Genomic DNA, 18,680 nt, shown 5'->3' with positions numbered 1-18,680 from the left:
AGGTTTCACTGCATGCCCATTTGCTTTTCTCTCTGTCAGCTGGTTCGAGCATTGTGGTATTCATTCTCATTTCTCTACCTGTACGTGGCTCTCCTACTTCCTTTGTCTGGGAAGCAAGTGCGTGTAAACATCTGTTCTGACACGGAGTGCTGGGTACTGCTCTGAGCATTTCTTCTTGGGAACAAGGTGTCCAAACTCTATTATAACCTGTCAGGCATGCTGTCATTCAGTTGGGTGGGTTGGATAACAAGCTGACTCATTCAACTCAGGGAATGGTGATTTTTGTGAGAGAAGGTGTGAGTTTTGCTCAGAGAATTCTGCCTTGTCATTGTCTTTTCCTCTAGTGACAGGTGCACATGGCCAGATGCAGCAAATGTCCAACAGAACCTTCCCAACAGAGTTCCTCCTCCTGCCATTCGCAGACACTCGCGAGCTGCAGCTCCTGCACTTTGGGCTCTTCCTGGGCATCTACCTGGCTGCCCTCCTGGGCAACGGCCTCATCCTCACAGCCATAGCCTGCGACCACCGCCTCCACACCCCCATGTACTTCTTCCTCCTCAACCTCTCTTTGATTGACCTTGGAACTATTACCACGACTGTCCCCAAATCCATGGCCAATTCCCTATGGGACACCAGGGCCATTTCCTATGCAGGCTGTGCTACTCAGGTCTTTATGTTTGTTGTCTTTGTTGCAACAGAGTTTTATCTTCTTACCATCATGGCCTATGACCGCTACATTGCCATCTGCAAACCCCTACACTATGGGACAATAATGGACAACAGAACTTGTGTCAATGTGGCAGCAGCTGCCTGGGGCAGTACTTTTCTCTATGCTGTGCTGCACACTGCCAATACCTTTTCCCTTCCCCTCTGCCAAGGCAATGCCCTGGACCAGTTCTTCTGTGAACTTCCCCAGATCCTCAAGCTCTCCTGCTCAGACACCTACCTAAGAGAAGTTGGGCTTCTTATTATTAGTGTCACTATAGCATCTGGGTGTTTTGTTTTCCTTGTGCTGTCTTATGTGCAGATCTTCAGGGCTGTGATTAGGATGCCCTCCCATCAAGGACGGCACAAAGCTTTTTCCACGTGCCTCCCTCACCTGGCCGTGGTCTCCTTGTTTGTTAGTACTGCCACTTTTACCTACCTGAAGCCCTCCTCCATTTCTTTCCCATCCCTCGACCTTTTGCTAGCAGTTTTGTACTCGGTGGTGCCTCCAGCAGTGAACCCCCTCATCTACAGCATGAGGAACCAGGAGCTGAAGGTTGCAGTTAGGAAAGTGATTTGGTGGATGTTTTTCAGTTCTTATAAAGATCCCTTCACTCTCCACAAATGAAAGTCAGTAATCCTCTTCCAGGCATGTTTTTGTGTTTTTGTTGTTCTCATTATACACACACACACACACACATATATATCTAGTCATTATGGCTGTTTGTGCTCCTTGCATCCCTGCATAAATATTTGAATATTTAGATTCCCCAAATTGCTATGAATCCACGAACCTGTTTGCTCACATATGAAAGCTGTATAAATGTGCATTTAACACTGTGAGGGAGTCAGTGAAGACTCTCATAACATTGCTGTACTAAAATGGAAACACCCCAATGCTATGCTCAAAGCCTGAGCCTGAGCTGTCTTTACCAAACCAATGCCAAGGCCCAAATAATTGCTGCTCATAAGAGTCTGTTCCTCTTTTGGTTCAGGAGGAAATGGATCATTATCACATTTGTGATCTTTCAGAGACCAAGGGCTAGATTTAAGACTTACCCATGGATGTCTACTGACAACAGAGGCAGTGAATGGTCACTGCATTACATAACCAGGGCTGTTCCTACATCTGAGCCATAGATGATGTCCTTCAGGAGAGGCATCTGGAGCTGCCTGCGGAGGCCAGGGTACTTCCAGGGACAGCAGAGCCTGGTATGAGCCATGACTTAAGCCCCTTTGAAAGTGAGATCTCCCACTGTGCTCTCAGCCACAGGGAAAGAACTAAAGCCAGGTATTCACAGGGAACCTGCAACCCTGAAGTCTCAGAGAAGAGAGTGGGCACCCAGAAGGCAGAGGGAAGGGAATCTGAGGAGTTATTCATTTCCCCTTTCATGAAGTACCTCTGTTTGGTACAACACTACAGCCCATTTCCTCTGCACAGCAGCACTGCCAGCTTGAGGGACAGCTTGTGGGGAGCATGGAGATGGCCATTCCCCACCGCCAAGGGGAGCTGATTTTTGAAATTTGACCAGCTCCATCCTTCTGCTGGCATCAGTGTCTATACTGGGGGAGCAGCCACCAAGACAGTGGATCAGTGTTGGGTCATGGGCTAGAAAGCACTGACTAACCTGATCTACCTGTAAAACTATCACTGCTCAGAGAAAATGATCATAGAATAATAGAATCATAGAATATCCCAAGGTGGAAGGGACCCATAAGGATCATTGAGCCCAACTCCTGACTCCACACAAGTCTATCCAAAAATTCAGACCATATGACTAAGAGCACATTTCAAATACTTCTTGAACTCCAACAGGCTTGGTGCCATGACTACGACCTTGGGAAGCCTGTTCCAGTACGTGACAACCCTCTCATTGAAGAACCTTTTACTGATATGCAGTCTGGACCTCCCCTGTTGTAGCTTGACACTATTCCCTCAGGTCCTATCACTGATCACCAAACAGAGTAGATCGGTGCCTGCCCCTCCACTCCCCCTCATGAGGAAGACAGACTACAATGAGGTCTCCTCTCAGCCTCTTGTTTTCCAGGCTGAACAGGCCCAGAGACCTCAGCCACTCCCCATACATCTTCCCCTCTAGGCCCTTCACTATCTTTGTAGACCTCCTCTGGACACTCTCCAACAGTTTCACATCCTATTTGTACTGTGGTGCCCAGAACTGCACACAGTACTCAGGGTGAGGCTGAACAAGTGCAGAATAGAGTGGGACAATCACTTCCCTTGACCAACTAGCAATGCCGTGCTTTATGCACCCCTGGATATGGTTGGCCCTCCTGGCTGGCAGGGCACACTTCTGGCTCATATTCAGCTTGCTGTCAACCACAACCCCCAGATCCCTCTCTGCAGGGCTGCTCTGCCCAGCTCTCCATTCTGTCCAGATCTCTCTGCAAGGCCTTTCCACCCTCATCAGAGTCCACAACTCCTCCAAGTTTGGTGTCGCCAGCAAATTTGCTCAGAACACCTCCTAGTCCTACATCCAAATCATTTACAAAAACACTGAAGAGGACTGGACCTAAAATGGAGCCTTGAGGTACCCCACTGGTGACTGCCCACCAGCCTGATGCAGACCCATTTACCTCAACCCTTGGAGTCCTACCCATCTGCTGGTTATTCACCCAACGTATGATATTTTTGTCCAGCTATATGCTGGATATTTTGTTCAGTAGGATCCTTTGTGAAACTGTGTCAAAAGCTTTACTGAAATCCAAAAAGATCACATCAGCTGGCTTCCCTTGATCAACTATATGGGTGATCTTGTCATAAAAGAAAATCAAATTTGTCAAACAGGACCTACCTTCCGTGAACCCATGTTGACTAAGACCAATGACTACATTGTCCCCCAAGCACGTTTCAGTATCTACAAGGACAATCTTCTCCATAATTTTACCAAGCATTGACATGAGACTAACAGGCCTGTAGTTAGCAGGATCTTGTCCTTCTTGAAACTGGCACAACATTTGCCAACTAGGACCTCTGCAGATTCCCAAGACTGTTTTAAAATAATTGAGAGAAGTCCTGTGATGATGTCAGCCAGCTCTCTGAGCACTCTGGGATGAATCCGGTTTGGACCCATGGACTTGTATGGATCCATGTGGTGCAGCAAATCACACTCACATTCAGGGTCAGTTGGGAGTTTATCATTCCTACTGTTACAGTCCTCGCAGCACCTGGAGTCCCGAAACCCACCCTTGGCGTTGAAAATGGAGGCAAAGAAGGCATTAAATGTCTCTGCTTTGCCTATGTCCTTGTCTGTGAGGTGACCTTCCCAATCAGGTAGCGGACCTTTGTTTTCTCTGGTCCTCCTTTTTCACATATTTAAAATAAAACTTTTTATTGTCGCCCACAGACCTGGCCAGCTTCAACTCTAATTGGGCTTTGGCTGCATGTATTTTCTCCCTACAAACATGAACAGCGTCCCTGCAGTCCTTTCACATTGCCTGACAATGTTTCCAGCACCCATACAATTTCTTTTTATGCCCAAACTCCAGAATAAGATTCCTGGTCAGCCAAGCTGGCCCTTATGCCCCACCATTTGCCTAGGCGATCGGCTCTGGGGCAGACGCGTTCTGCAGCGGAGTGGGGGATCGGGCCAGGCAGGGCTAATTTTTCCAGCATCGAGCCTACTTGAGGGAGCCGCCAGGACCCGGCAGCCCTCATGAGGGAGGCTGATGAGGCGTAGGTGGAACCAGCAGCGCCCCCTCCCCAGCCGTTCAAAAGCTGCCCCTAGGGAGCGCAGCGAACAGGATGGGCAAACAGGGCGTGACGCTTCAGAAGGGCGTGGCGCGGCAGTTAGTGGGGCAGTTCGCGCAGGCAGGGAGAGCAGGAAGGGCAGAGCACTCCCCCCGCCCATACGAATACCTCCTTAATGACAGCTGTTAGCTAAGTGACAATGGTCTCCACCAGGCACGGTGCGCTCTCCAGGAAGTCGGTACACACCCAGACCGACTGCCCATTAAAAAACGCAGCAGTTCAGGTCACCGGATGCAAGGAGTGTCTGAGCCTGTTGCTGCCATCGGCAGGAGGAAGAGAAACTGCGTGCGTGAGGTGCGAGCAGGTGGATGACCTGGTCCGCATGGTGGCGGAGCTCAAGGAGGAGGTGGAGAGGTTGAGGGCCATCAGGGAGTGTGAGCGGGAGATAGACTTCTGGAGTAACTCCCTGCAGGGCCTCAAGGGGAGGTGCCGAGGTGAGACTCCCCAAATGGGGGCGGACCCCCTGCCCTGTCCCCGTCGGGCAGAGGGAGGGGATGTGGGAGCTGAGGAGGAATGGAAACAGGTCCCTGCTCGACATCGCAGGCGATGCTCTCCCCTTCCGGCCCCACCTTCCCAGGTGCCCTTACACAACAGGTTTGAGGCCCTAGAGATTGAGAGGCCGGTGTGTGAGGAAGAGGTAGCAAGTGTTCCCAGGAGGATGCCTAGGGCAAGAAGGTCGACTCCACGCCTCAGGACTGCCTCCACCAAGAAAGACAGAAGGGTTATTGTTGTGGGAGACTCTCTTCTTAGGGGAACAGAGGGCCCTATCTGTCGGCCTGACCCTACCCGTAGGGAAGTCTGCTGCCCCCCTGAGGCCAGGGTCAGGGACGTTGCCAGGAAGCTTCCCAACCTGGTACACCCCTCTGATTATTATCCTCTTTTGATAGTCCAGGCAGGCAGTGACAACATTGAAGAGAGAAGCCTGACGGCTATCAAACGAGACTTTAGGGGGCTGGGTCGGTTAGTGGATGGAGCGGGAGTGCACGTAGTGTTTTCGTCCATCCCTACAGTGGCAGGGAGGGGTACAGAGAGGATGCGGAAAGTCCACCTGTTAAACACGTAGCTTAGGGGCTGGTGCCAACGCAGAAATCTTGGGTTTATCGACCATGGGGCACTTTACTTGGCACCTGGCCTGATGGCAGCAGATGGGTCCCTATCTTTTAGGGGAAAAAGGATCCTGGGCCAGGAGCTGGCAGGGCTCATTGAGAGGGCTTTAAACTAAGTAAGAAGGGGGATGGGGCTGAAGCAAGGATTGTTGGAGCTGTGCCACGGGGAAAAATGGCAAGGCCCAGCTGAAGGTAAGGCAATGGCCCAGCTGAAGTGCATCTACACCAATGCACGCAGCATGGGAAACAAACAGGAGGAGTTGGAAGCCATCGTGCGGCAGGCAGGCTACGACTTGGTTGCCATCACGGAGACGTGGTGGGACCAGTCTCATGACTGGAGTGCTGCAATGCCTGGCTATAAGCTCTTCAGAAGGGACAGGCAGCACAGAAGAGGTGGTGGTGTGGCTCTCTATATTAGAGAGTCTTTCGATGTTGTAGAACTCGAGGCTGGGAACGACAAGGCCAAGTCCGTTTGGGTTAGGATCGGCAGGGACAACAAGGCTAGTGTCCTGGATGGGGTCTGCTATAGACCGCCGAACCAGGATGAGGAGACGGATGAGGAGTTCTACAGGCAGCTGACAGAAGTTGCGAAATCGTCAGCTCTTGTACTCGTGGGGGACTTCAACTTCCCTGACATATCCTGGAAGCACAACACAGCCCTGAGAAAGCAGTCTAGGAGGTTTCTGGAGAGCGTGGAAGATAGCTTCCTGACGCAGCTGGTTAGTGAGCCTACCAGGGGAGGTGCCCTGCTAGACCTTCTCTTCACAAACAGAGGAGGACTGGTGGAGGACGTGATCGTCGGGAGCTGTCTCGGGCAGAGTGACCACGCAATGGTGGAGTTCACTATTCTTGGCGAGGCCAGGAAGGGGACCAGTAAAACCGCTGTATTGGACTTTCGGAGGGCTGACTTTGAGCTGCTCAGGACACTGGTTGGTAGAGTCCCTTGGGAGGCGGTTCTGAAGGGCAGAGGAGTCCAGGAAGGCTGGGTGCTCTTCAAGAGGGAAGTCTTAATGGCGCAGGAACGGTCTGTCCCCACGTGCCCAAAGAAGAGCTGGCGGGGAAGATGACCAGCCTGGCTGAACAGAGAATTGTGGCTTGATATTAGGAGAAAAAAGAGGGTTTATAATCTCTGGAAAAGTGGACAGGCCACTAGGGAGGACTATAAGGATGTTGTGAGGCTGTGCAGGGACAAAATTAGGAAGGCCAAAGCTCACCTGGAGCTCAATCTGGCTACTGCTGTTAAAGATAACAAAAAACGTTTTTATAAATAGATCAACACAAAAAGGAGGACTAAGGAGAATCTCCATCCTTTACTGGATGCGGGGGGAAACTTAGTTACAAGAGATGAGGAAAAGGCGGAGGTGCTCAATGCCTTCTTCGCCTCAGTCTTTAGAGGCAATAACGGTTGTTCTCTGGATACCCAGTACCCTGAGCTGGTGGAAGGGGATGGGTAGCAGGATGTGGCCCTCACTATCCATGAAGAAATGGTTGGTGACCTGCTACGGCACTTAGATGTGCACAAGTCGATGGGGCCGGATGGGATCCACCCAAGGGTACTGAGAGAATTGGCAGAGGAGCTGGCCAAGCCTCTTACCGTCATTTATCAACAGTCCTGGCTATCGGGGGAGGTCCCAGTTGACCGGCAGCTAGCAAATGTGACGCCCATCTACAAGAAGGGCCGGAGGGCAGACCCGGGAAACTACAGGCCTGTCAGTTTGACCTCAGTAACAGGGAAGCTCATGGAGCAGATTCTCTTGAGAGTCATCACACAGCACTTGCAGGGCAAGCAGGCGATTAGGCCCAGTCAGTGTGGGTTTATAAAAGACAGATCCTGCTTGACGAACCTGATCTCCTTCTATGACAAAGTGACGTGCTGGGTGGATGAGGGAAAGGCTGTGGATGTGGTCTACCTTGACTTCAGCAAGGCTTTTGACACCATCTCCCACAGCATTCTCCTCAAGAAACTGGCTGCTCTTGGCTTGGACTGGCGCACGCTTCGTTGGGTTAGAAACTGGCTGGATAGCCGGGCCCAAAGAGTCGTGGTAAATGGAGTCAAGTCCAGTTGGAGGCCAGTCACTAGTGGTGTTCCCCAGGGCTCGGTGCTGGCACCAGTCCTCTTTAATATCTTCATCGATGATCTGGACGAGGGCATCGAGTGCACCCTCAGTAAGTTTAAAGATGACACCAAGTTAGGGGTGTGTGTCGATCTGCTTGAGGGTAGGAAGGCTCTGCAGGAGGATCTGGATAGGCTGCACCGATGGGCTGAGGTCAATTGCATGAAGTTCAACAAGGCCAAGTGCCGGATCCTCCACCTGGGATGCAATAACCCCAAGCAGAGCTACCGGCTGGGAGATGAGTGGTTGGAGAGCTGCCAGGCAGAGAAGGACCTGGGAGTGATGGTTGATAGTTGGCTGAATATGAGCCAGCAGTGTGCTCAGGTGGCCAAGAAGGCCAACAGCATCCTGGCTTGTATTAGGAACAGCGTGACCAGCAGAGCTAGGGAGGTGATCGTCCCCATGTACTCAGCTCTGGTGAGGCCACACCTCGAGTACTGTGTTCAGTTTTGGGCCCCTCACTACAAGAAGGACATCGAGGTGCTTGAGCGGGTCCAGAGAAGGGCAACGAAGCCGGTGAGGGGTCTGGAGAACAAGTCCTACAAGGAGCAGCTGAGGGAGCTGGGCTTGTTCAGCCTGGAGAAAAGGAGGCTCAGGGGCGACCTTATCACTCTCTACAGGTACCTTAAAGGAGGCTGTAGATAGGTGGAGGTTGGTCTGTTCTCCCACGTGCCTGGTGACAGGACGAGGGGGAATGGGCTTAAGTTGCGCCAGGGGAGTTTTAGGCTGGATCTTAGGAAGAACTTCTTTACTGAAAGGGTTGTTAGACACTTGTGTTGGGTCTGTCTGAGCTGGAGTCACCTTTTCCCTGCAGCAGCCTGCACAGTGCTGTACTCTGCACTCGTAGCTGGAACAGCACTGATATCACTCCAGTGTTGTGTCTATTGCTGCATAGTGCTGGCACAGCATCAGGACTCCTTCCAAGCCCCCAAGAGCCAGCAGGCTGGGGATGGGCAAGTGATGGGGAGGGGACATTGCCGGGGCAGCTGACCTAAACCAACCAAAGGGATATTCCATAACACCTGTCACACTCAGCAATAAAAAGGGGGGCTCTCGTGGGGGAGGGGGCTGTTCCTCCTGAACAACCACTACGCGTTTGAGGCCCTGCTTCCCAGGACATGGCCGAACACCGCTCGCTGATGGGAAGTAGAGAATAATTTTTTCTCTCTCTGTGCTTCCGCGCAGACTGATTGTTTCTTATGTCTCTGTTTTTCCTCCCCATTCCCTTTCCCTTTAATTAAACTTTTCTCATCTCAAACCTCGAGTTCTCTGTGTTGTATTTTCTCCCCCTTCCTCTTTGAGGAGAGGGGGAGTGAGAGAGCGGTTGTGGTGGAGCTTGGCTGCCCACCTGAGTAAAACCACCACAGTCCTTTTAGTAAGGAGGGACGTTGCACCCCCATGCTGCGTCTCGAACCCGTGACCTCAGATTTCTCTTCATGTCACCAGGTGAGGGTTATGCGAGCACCTCAAGCCATTGAGCCAGGCTGCCTAGGGAAGTGGTGGAGTCACCATCCCTGGAAGTCTTTAAAAGACGTTTAGATGTAGAGCTTAGGGATATTGTTTAGTGGGGACTGTTAGTGTTAGGTCAGAGGTTGGACTCGATGATCTTGAGGTCTCTTCCAACCTAGAAGTTCTCTGATTCTATGCTTCTTATTGACTTCTGATATCCTGTGTACAGTTCTGGGTTCCGCGGTAAAAAAAAAAAAAGACAGGGATCTCCTGGAAAGAATCCAGCAGAGGGCCACAAAGATGATATGGGGCCTGGAGCATCTTCCCTATGAAGAAAGGGAGAAAACAAAGCAAGTTGAAGTCCTTTATAAGGACAAGGACAGTCAATCTCAATGTATTTCTTAGTTCCTCAAAGAATAATTAGTGTTGTCATCCTGGCTGGGTTATCTGTAATAAACTCCCACAATGACATCCTCTTTGTTTTTCCCTTAATCCTAACCCAGAGGATCTCAACATTGCCATCATCAACTGCAAGCTCCATGCAGTCCAGCCTTTCCTTTACATACAGCACCACCCTACCGCCTTGCCTGCCCTGCCTGTCCCTACTGAGGAGCCTGTAACCATCTATTGCAACACACCATTCACAGGACTCATCCCACCAGGTTTCGCTTATGCTGATGATATCATTGCTCCAGAATTGGGCCAAGAATTCTAGATCATCCAGTTTATTCCTCATATTGTGTGCATTTGTGTAGAAGCACTTCAAATGCACCTCATAGCATGCAGAACCTGGTGGAGAAGCCTGAAGGACTTCACTAGCACACATTCCTTCTAATTCTGGCACTCCATCCCTTATTTTATCACTGACATGCCTGGTTTTATCCCTTTCCCCTTTTGACTCTAGTTTAAAGCCCTGTCTATCAGCCCTAATAATTCCTGGGCAAAAATCCTTTTCCCCCTCTGAGAAAGGTGCATCCCGTCTCATGCCAGGAGGTTTGGTGTCACATAGACCTTCCCGTGATGAACAAACCCAAAGTTCTGCTGGTGGCACCAGTCTCGGAGCCACGTATTGATGAGCCGAGTCTGCCTGTCAACATATTTTCCTCCTATCGGAAGGAAGAGGCAAATATGACCTGTGCCCCATATTCTTTAACCAGTCTCCCCAAAGCTCTAAAGTCCCTTTGGATTGATCTCAGACTTCTCCTTGCTACATCATCATTACCAGCCTGAAAAAAACAGTAGTGGGTAGTAGTCAGACAGCCGTACCAGATGAGTGACTTTCCTGGCAATACCTTTTACCTTAGCCACAGGGAGGCAGCAGACTTCCCTGTGGGTTGGGTCTGGATGGCATATCCGTCCCTTTCAGAAGTGAGTCCCCATGATGATAACCCTTCTTTCTTTCTTGACAGAAGATGTAGTCCTGCAAGGGGTAGGTTGCCTTGCCTTAGGCACCCCTTCCAACTGGGATGGGCTTTTGTCTACATCATTGTTTTGACTGCCATGTTCTAGAGCTTCATAGCTGTTACAGATGGGTAGTCAGGAAGGTGAGGTGGGCAGGGAGAGGGCTCACCTACCACCCTGAGCAGGAACCTGCTTCCATTCCTTCCCTTGGCCTAGGTCCCCTCCTCCTGCTTGGCGAGATGGGGGAACTTTTGTCTTTTATGTAGTGGCTGCCTGGTGGGATAGAGGAACCTTTGTTACTTGTGTTGTGGTTGGCTCATGAGTCTGTCTCAGGGAGGGTAGAGTATGCTTCCACCAGTCAGCTTCCCTCTCCACCTGCCTGATGCTCCTCAGCCTGTTCACCTCCTCCCAAAGCTTCTCCACCGGGCTGAGTAATTCTTCAGCCTGTGTACACCTCCCACAGCCATACCCACCACTGCTGCTGTAAGACACCAACAGAAGATTCAGGCACACCTTGCAGACAAAGACCTGTATGGTTGCATGTTTCCCAAGACCTCTATCCAGGTAGCCACATCGGTAATTGTGGCTGGAGAGGCTGCCAGAGTTGCAGAGGCCATGACTTTCTGCTGGGTGGATACCATGGCTGGGCTCTTCACGAGCAGTTCACAACCACCGTTGGGAAAGAGCAGTGAGGACGCCCTCCCTGCTCACCCTGCCTGTGTGAACTGCCCTGCAAACTGCCATGCCACACTGTTTGCCTTTCCTACTTGGCACACTCCTGGTCACTCGTGCTCCCTAAGGGCTGCCTTTGCTTTGACTGGGGGTGGGGGAGGGGTGTTTGCTGTGGGCTCTGCCAATGCCTCATCAGCCTCCTTCATGAGGGATGCTGGGTCCTGGTGGCTCCCAAGTGGCCTCAATGCAGGAAAGAGCCTTGCCTGCCTCGATACCCTCTCCGCTACAGAACACATCTGCCCTGGAGCCGAGCTCCTCGTTTGTGATCACAAGTTTGTGATTTCTTTATTCTGGAATGCCTGATAGAGTTTCCGAGAAGTTTTCAGTAGTATCCTTGTACCAGCTATACTCCAGGTTCCTTTGGGAACCTTATTTTGAGAATTACCCCACTCACCGGGTAACCTTGAGGAGCAGGGATTACAAACACCAGAAAGACCTCAAAACGCAGGATTGTCATACACTCTGACTGCACAGTCCAGCCCCTTCTCACCTGAGTCAAAAGGGACCTCTGGAGGTGTCCATTACCATCATCTTCTCTGAGCACCGATAGCTTTACAGGTAGATTGTGTTAGTCAATGTTTTCTGCAGCTGGGTTTTGAAAATCTCTGAGCCCATGACTCACTATTTTGGTGGCCATTCCCTCAGTATAGACACTGATGCCAACAGAAGGATGGAGCTGGTCAAATTTCAAAGATCAGATACCCTTGGGCAGTGGGGAATGGCCGTCCCTGTGCTCTCCACAAGTGGTCCCCAAGCTGGCAGTGTTGCTGTGCAGAGGAAATGGGCTGTGGTGCTGTGGGATAAATCTGCATGGCCATGCTGGTCAGGGTGGGAAGCAGACTCATCCAGGTCTGGATCACTGGGCTGGACCAGGCTGAAGTACTTCATGAAGGGGGAAATGAATCTATGCTGGGTCTGGCTGGGATGGAGTTAACTTTCCCTGCAGCAGCCCATATAGAGCACTAGATAGAATGGCACTGATATCACACCAGTGCTTTTTCAACTGCTGAGCAATACTGAACAGCATTAAGACTCCCTCCAACTCCCCCAAAAGCCAGCAGTCTGGGGGTGGGCAAAAAGTGGGGAGGGACATCACCAGGGCAGCTGACCTAAAATGACCAAAGGGATATTCCATACCATATGATGTCACAGTCAGCAATAAGAGGTAGAAAAAGGAAGAAGAGGGGAGGGGTGGGCTGTTGTTGTCAAAATGTCTGTCCTCCCAAATAATGTCTACGTGTGTTGAGGCCCTGCTTCAAGGACATGGTCAAGCATCACTTGTTGATGGGAAGTAGAGAGTAATTTCTTTCCTCTCGTTCTATGCTTCCACACGACCTTTGCTTGTTTGCTTGTTGTTGTTGTTTTGTTTTATTTTTCCCTCTTCCTTTTCCCATCAATTAAATTACGCTTATCTCAACCCATCTTTTCTTTTCTTTTCTTTTCTTTTCTTTTCTTTTCTTTTCTTTTCTTTTCTTTTCTTTTCTTTTCTTTTCTTTTCTTTTCTTTTCTTTTCTTTTCTTTTCTTCTCTTTTCTTCTCTTTTCTTCTCTTTTCTTCTCTTTTCTTCTCTTTTCTTCTCTTTTCTTCTCTTTTCTTCTCTTTTCTCTTTTCTTTTCTTTTCTTTTCTTTTCTTTTCTTTTCTTTTCTTTTCTTTTCTTTTCTTTTCTTTTCTTTTCTTTTCTTTTCTTTTCTTTTCTTTTCTTTTCTTTTCTTTTCTTTCCTTTCCTTTCCTTTCCTTTCCTTTCCTTTCCTTTCCTTTCCTTTCCTTTCCTTTCCTTTCCTTTCCTTTCCTTTCCTTTCCTTTCCTTTCCTTTCCTTTCCTTTCCTTTCCTTTCCTTTCCTTTCCCTCTTCTTTTTCTTTTTTCTTTTTCCTTTTTTTTTTTTTTTTTTTTTTTTTTCCAGCATACTTTCTTCTTCCCCTCCCCTTCTGAGGAGGGTGAGTGAGAGAGAGGTTGTGGTGGAGTTCAACTGCATAGCTAGGTAAAAACAACAAAGAATCATACCCCAGCGGTGTGATATCCCATGATATCCTGTGTTATCTTGTTTATTACAAAGGTGCTATGAGAGTCTTCACTGACTTACTGTTACATGAATATGTATAAAGCATCCATATAAAACAGTGCAGTTTCACTCATTAATTGCAGTGGGAGGAATCCCAACACTTATGCGGAAATGCAAAAAGCCAAAGACGTCACAATGGAAATAAGGAGAGAAAAAAAAATAATAATGATAAAAACAAACAAGTAAACAAACAAGCAAAAAAAAAAAAAAAAAAAAGGCTGGAATGGGATACACAATTTTCATTTATGGAGAGGGAAAGAAACTTTCTGAGTACTGAAAAACATCCCCCAAATCAGTTTCCTAACAGCATCCTTGAGCTCCTTGTTCCTCATGCTGTAGATGAGGGGGTTCACTGCTGGAATCACAGAATCACAGAATTTTCTAGGTTGGAAGAGACCTCAAGGTCATCGAGTCCAACCTCCAACCTAACGCTAACAGCCCTCCACTAAACCATATCCCTAAGCTCTACATCTAAACGTCTTTTGAAGACTTCCAAGGATGGTGACTCCACCACTTCCCTGGGCAGCCTGTTCCAGTGCCTCACAACCCTTTCAGTGAAGAAGTTCTTCCTAACATCTAGCCTAAAACTCCCCTGGCTCAACTTAAACCCATTCCCCCTCGTCCTGTCACCAGGCACACGGGAGAACAGGCCAACCCCCACCTCGCTACAGCCTCCCTTGAGGTACCTAAAAAGAGCGATAAGGTCGCCCCTGAGCCTCCTCTTCTCCAGGCTGAACAAGCCCAGCTCCCTCAGCCGCTCCTCGTAGGACTTGTTCTCCAGGCCCCTCACCAGCTTTGTCGCCCTTCTCTGGACCCGCTCAAGTACCTCGATGTCCTTCTTGTAGCGAGGGGCCCAAAACTGAACACAGTACTCGAGGTGCGGCCTCACCAGAGCTGAGTACAGGGGGACGATCACCTCCCTAGCCCTGCTGGTCACGCTGTTCCTAATACAAGCCAGGATGCCGTTGGCCTTCTTGGCCACCTGAGCACACTGCTGGCTCATATTCAGCCGACTGTCCACCATCACTCCCAGGTCCTTCTCTGCCTGGCAGCTTTCCAACTATTCCTCTCCCAGCCTGTAGCTCTGCTTGGGGTTATTGCGCCCCAGGTGCAGGACCCGGCACTTGGCCTTGTTAAACTTCATGCAGTTGACCTCAGCCCATCGGTGCAGCCTATCCAGATCCTCCTGCAGAGCTTTCCTACCCTCAAGCAGATCGACACACGCACCTAACTTGGTGTCATCTGCGAACTTACTGAGGGTGCACTCGATGCCCTCGTCCAGATCATCGATGAAGATATTAAAGAGGACTGGTGCCAGCACCGAGCCCTGGGGAACACCACGAGTGACTGGCCTCCAACTGGACTTGACTCCATTCACCACGACTCTTTGGGCCCGGCTATCCAGCCAGTTTCTAACCCAACGAAGCGTGCGCCAGTCCAAGCCAAGAGCAGCCAGTTTCTTGAGGAGAATGCTGTGGGAGACGGTGTCAAAAGCCTTGCTGAAGTCAAGGTAGACCACATCCACAGCCTTTCCCTCATCCACCCAGCGCGTCACTTTGTCATAGAAGGAGATCAGGTTCGTCAGGCATGACCTGCCTTTCATAAAGCCATGCTGACTGGGCCTGATCGCCTGCTTCCCCTTCAAGTGCTGCATGATGACTCTCAGGAGGATCTGCTCCATGAGCTTTCCTGGCACTGAGGTCAAACTGACAGGCCTGTAGTTTCCCGGGTCTGCCCTCCGGCCCTTCTTGTAGATGGGCGTCACGTTTGCTAGCCGCCAGTCGATTGGGACCTCCCCCGATAGCCAGGACTGTTGATAAATGATGGACAGTGGCTTGGCCAGCTCCTCTGCCAGTTCCCTCAGTACCCTTGGGTGGATCCCATCCGGCCCCATCGACTTGTGCACATCTAAGTGCCGTAGTAGGTCACCAACCAGTTCTTCATGGATAATGAGGGCCACATCCTGCTCCCCATCCCCTTCCACCAGCTCAGGGTACTGGGTATCCAGAGAACATCCGGTATTGCCGCTAAAGACTGAGGCAAAGAAGGCATTGAGCACCTCCGCCTTTTCCTCATCTCTTGTAACTAAGTTTCCCCCCGCATCCAGTAAAGGATGGAGATTCTCCTTAGTCCTCCTTTTTGTGTTGATGTATTTATAGAAACGTTTATGTTATCTTTAACGGCAGTAGCCAGATTGAGCTCCAGGTGAGCTTTGGCCTTCCTAATTTTGTCCCTGCACAGCCTCGCTACTTCTTTAAAGTCCTCCTTAGTGGCCTGCCCACTTTTCCAAAGCTTATAAACCCTCTTTTTCCTCCTAAGATCAAGCCACAATTCTCTGTTGAGCCAGGCCGGTCTTCTTCCCCGCCAGCTCGTCTTTGGGCACGTGGGAACAGACCGTTCCTGCGCCATTAAGACTTCCCTCTTGAAGAGCGCCCAGCCTTCCTGGACCCCTCTGCCCTTCAGAACCGCCTCCCAAGGGACTCCACCAACCAGTGTCCTGAGGAGTTCAAAGTCAGCCCTCCGAAAGTCCAATACAGCGGTTTTACTGGTCCCCTTCCTGGCCTCGCCAAGAATAGTGAACTCCACCATTGCGTGGTCACTCTGCCCGAGACAGCTCCCGACGATCACGTCCTCCACCAGTCCTCCTCTGTTTGTGAAGAGAAGGTCTAGCGGGGCACCTCCCCTGGTAGGCTCACTAACCAGCTGCGTCAGGAAGCTATCTTCCACGCTCTCCAGAAACCTCCTAGACTGCTTTCTCAGGGCTGTGTTGTGCTTCCAGGATATGTCAGGGAAGTTGAAGTCCCCCACGAGTACAAGAGCTGATGATTTTGCAACCTCTGTCAGCTGCCTGTAGAACTCCTCATCCGTCTCCTCATCCTGGTTCGGTGGTCTATAGCAGACCCCGACCAGGACACTAGCCTTGTTGTCCCTGCCGATCCTAACCCAAAGGGACTCGACCTTGTCATTCCCAACCTCGAGTTCTACAACCTCGAAAGACTCTCTAATATAGAGAGCCACACCACCACCCCTTCTATGCTGCCTGTCCCTTCTATAGAGCTTATAGCCAGGCATTGCAGCACTCCAGTCATGAGACTGGTCCCACCACGTCTCCGTGATGGCAACCAAGTCGTAGCCTGCCTGCCGCACGATGGCTTCCAGCTCCTCCTGTTTGTTACCCATGCTGCGTGCATTGGTGTAGATGCACTTCAGCTGGGCCATTGCCTTACCTTCAGCTGGGCCTTGCCATTGTTCCCCCTGGCACAGCCCCAACAATCCTAGCCTCAGCCCCATCCCCCTTCCTACCTAGTTTAAAGCCCTCTCAATGAGCCCTGCCAGTTCCTGGCCCAGGATCCTTTTTCCCCTAAAAGATAGGGACCCGTCTGCGGCCATCAGGCCAGGTGCTGAGTAAAGTGCCCCATGATCAAAAAACCCAAGATTTCTGCGTTGGCACCAGTCCCGGAGCCACGTGTTTAACAGATGGGCTTTCCGTGTCCTCTCTGAACTCCTCCCTGCCACCATAGGGATGGACGAAAACACCACCTGCACTCCCGCTCCATCCACTAACCGACCCATTTCCCTAAAGTCCCTTTTGATAGCCTTGAGGCTTCTCTCTTCGATGTTATCACTGCCCGCCTGGACTATCAAAAGGGGGAAATAGTCAGAGGGGCGTACCAGGTTAGGAAGCTTCCTGGCAACGTCCCTGACCCTGGCCCCAGGGAGACAGCAGACTTCCCTACGGGTAGGGTCCGGCCGACAAATAGGGCCCTCTGTTCCCCTAAGAATCGAGTCACCAACAACAATAACCCTCCTGTCTTTTTTGGTGGAGGCAGTCCTGAGGCGCGGAGTCGACCTCCTCGCCCTAGGCATCCTCCTGGGAACATTTGCTACCTCTTCCTCACACACCGGCCTCTCAATCTCTAGGGCCTCAAACCTGTTGTGTAAGGGCACCTGGGAAGGTGGGGCCGGAAGGGGAGAGCATCGCCTGCGATGTCGAGCAGGGACCTGTTTCCATTCCTCCTCAGCTCCCACATCCCCTCCCTCTGCCCGACGGGGACAGGGCAGGGGGTCCGCCCCCATTTGGGGAGTCTCACCTCGGCACCTCCCCTTGAGGCCCTGCAGGGAGTTACTCCAGAAGTCTATCTCCCGCTCACACTCCCTGATGGCCCTCAACCTCTCCACCTCCTCCTTGAGCTCCGCCACCATGCGGACCAGGTCATCCACCTGCTCGCACCTCACGCACGCAGTTTCTCTGCCTCCCGCCGATGGCAGCAACAGGCTCAGACACTCCATGCACCCGGTGACCTGAACTGCGGCATTTTTTAACGGGTAGTCGGTCTGCGTGTGTACCGACTTTCTGGAGAGCGCGCCGTGCCTGGTGGCGACCATTATCGCCTAGTTACGGCTGTTGTTAACGAGGTGTTGTTTGTGTAGGGGGAGCGCTCTGCCCTTCCTGCGCGCCCTGCCTGCGCGAACTGCCGCGCTAACTGCCGCGCCACTCCCTCTGACGCGCCACGCCCTGTTTGCCCGCCCTGTTCGCCGCGCTCCTGGTCGCTCGCGCTCCCTAGGGGCTGCTTTTGAAGGGCTGGGGAGGGGGCGCTGCTGGCTCCGCCTTCGCCTCGTCAGCCTCCCTCACGAGGGCTGCCGGGTCCTGGCGGCTCCCTCAAGTAGGCTCGATGCCGGACAAAAATTAGCCCTGCCTGGCCCGATCCCCCGCTCCGCTGCAGAACGCGTCTGCCCCGGAGCCGATCGCCTCGGCAAATGGCCGAGAGTGCCTTCCCTTCAGGTATTCCCTGCCTTGGTCTTCCCTATCAATAACCTACCCCAGAGATGTCCTGGGGGTTCTGTTGAGCTGTGAGCAGCCGGCTCCAGTGTTATGGTTTAACCCAGGTGGCAGCTAAGCACCACTGTTCTCTCATCCTCCCCCCTCCCACTCTGGGATGGGGGAGAGAAACAGGAAAATGAAGCCTGTGAGTTGAGATAAAGACAGTTTATTAAGACGGAAAATAATTAATAATAATAACAATAATAGTGCGAATAATAATATGTATGAAACAAGTGATGCACAATGCAATTGCTCACCACCCGTTGACTGATGCTCAGCCTGTCCCCGAGCAGCCAGCCTTCCCACCCCCGCTAGCCACCCCTATATATTGTTCAGCATGATGTCAGATGGTATGGAATACCCCTTTGACTAGTTTGGGTCAGCTGTCTTGGGTCTGTCCCCTCCCAGCTCCTGATGCATGCCCAGCCTGCCCGCTGGCAGGACAGAGTGAGAAGATGAAAAGTCCTTGGCTTAGTGTAAGCACTGCTCTGCTACAATTAAAACATCAGCATGGTATCAGCA

General features: G+C 51.2%; 1 protein-coding gene across 1 annotated transcript; it reads left to right on the top strand.

Moving 5' to 3' along the window:
- Window positions 1-364: 364 nt before the first annotated feature.
- On the top strand, window positions 365-1,333 carry LOC309891109 (olfactory receptor 14C36-like; the record flags this gene model as incomplete). The annotated part of the gene is made up of 1 exon (XM_082785491.1): window positions 365-1,333. The coding sequence occupies one exon, from the start codon at window positions 365-367 to the stop codon at window positions 1,331-1,333; it is 969 nt and encodes a 322-aa protein (XP_082641617.1).
- Window positions 1,334-18,680: the final 17,347 nt, after the last annotated feature.

Source organism: Aythya marila (assembly GCF_965140915.1).
Source record: "Aythya marila genome assembly, contig: HAP1_HAP1_SCAFFOLD_154, whole genome shotgun sequence".
Classification (NCBI taxonomy): Eukaryota; Metazoa; Chordata; class Aves; order Anseriformes; family Anatidae; genus Aythya; species Aythya marila.
This window is presented reverse-complemented; position numbering and strand designations above follow the sequence as displayed.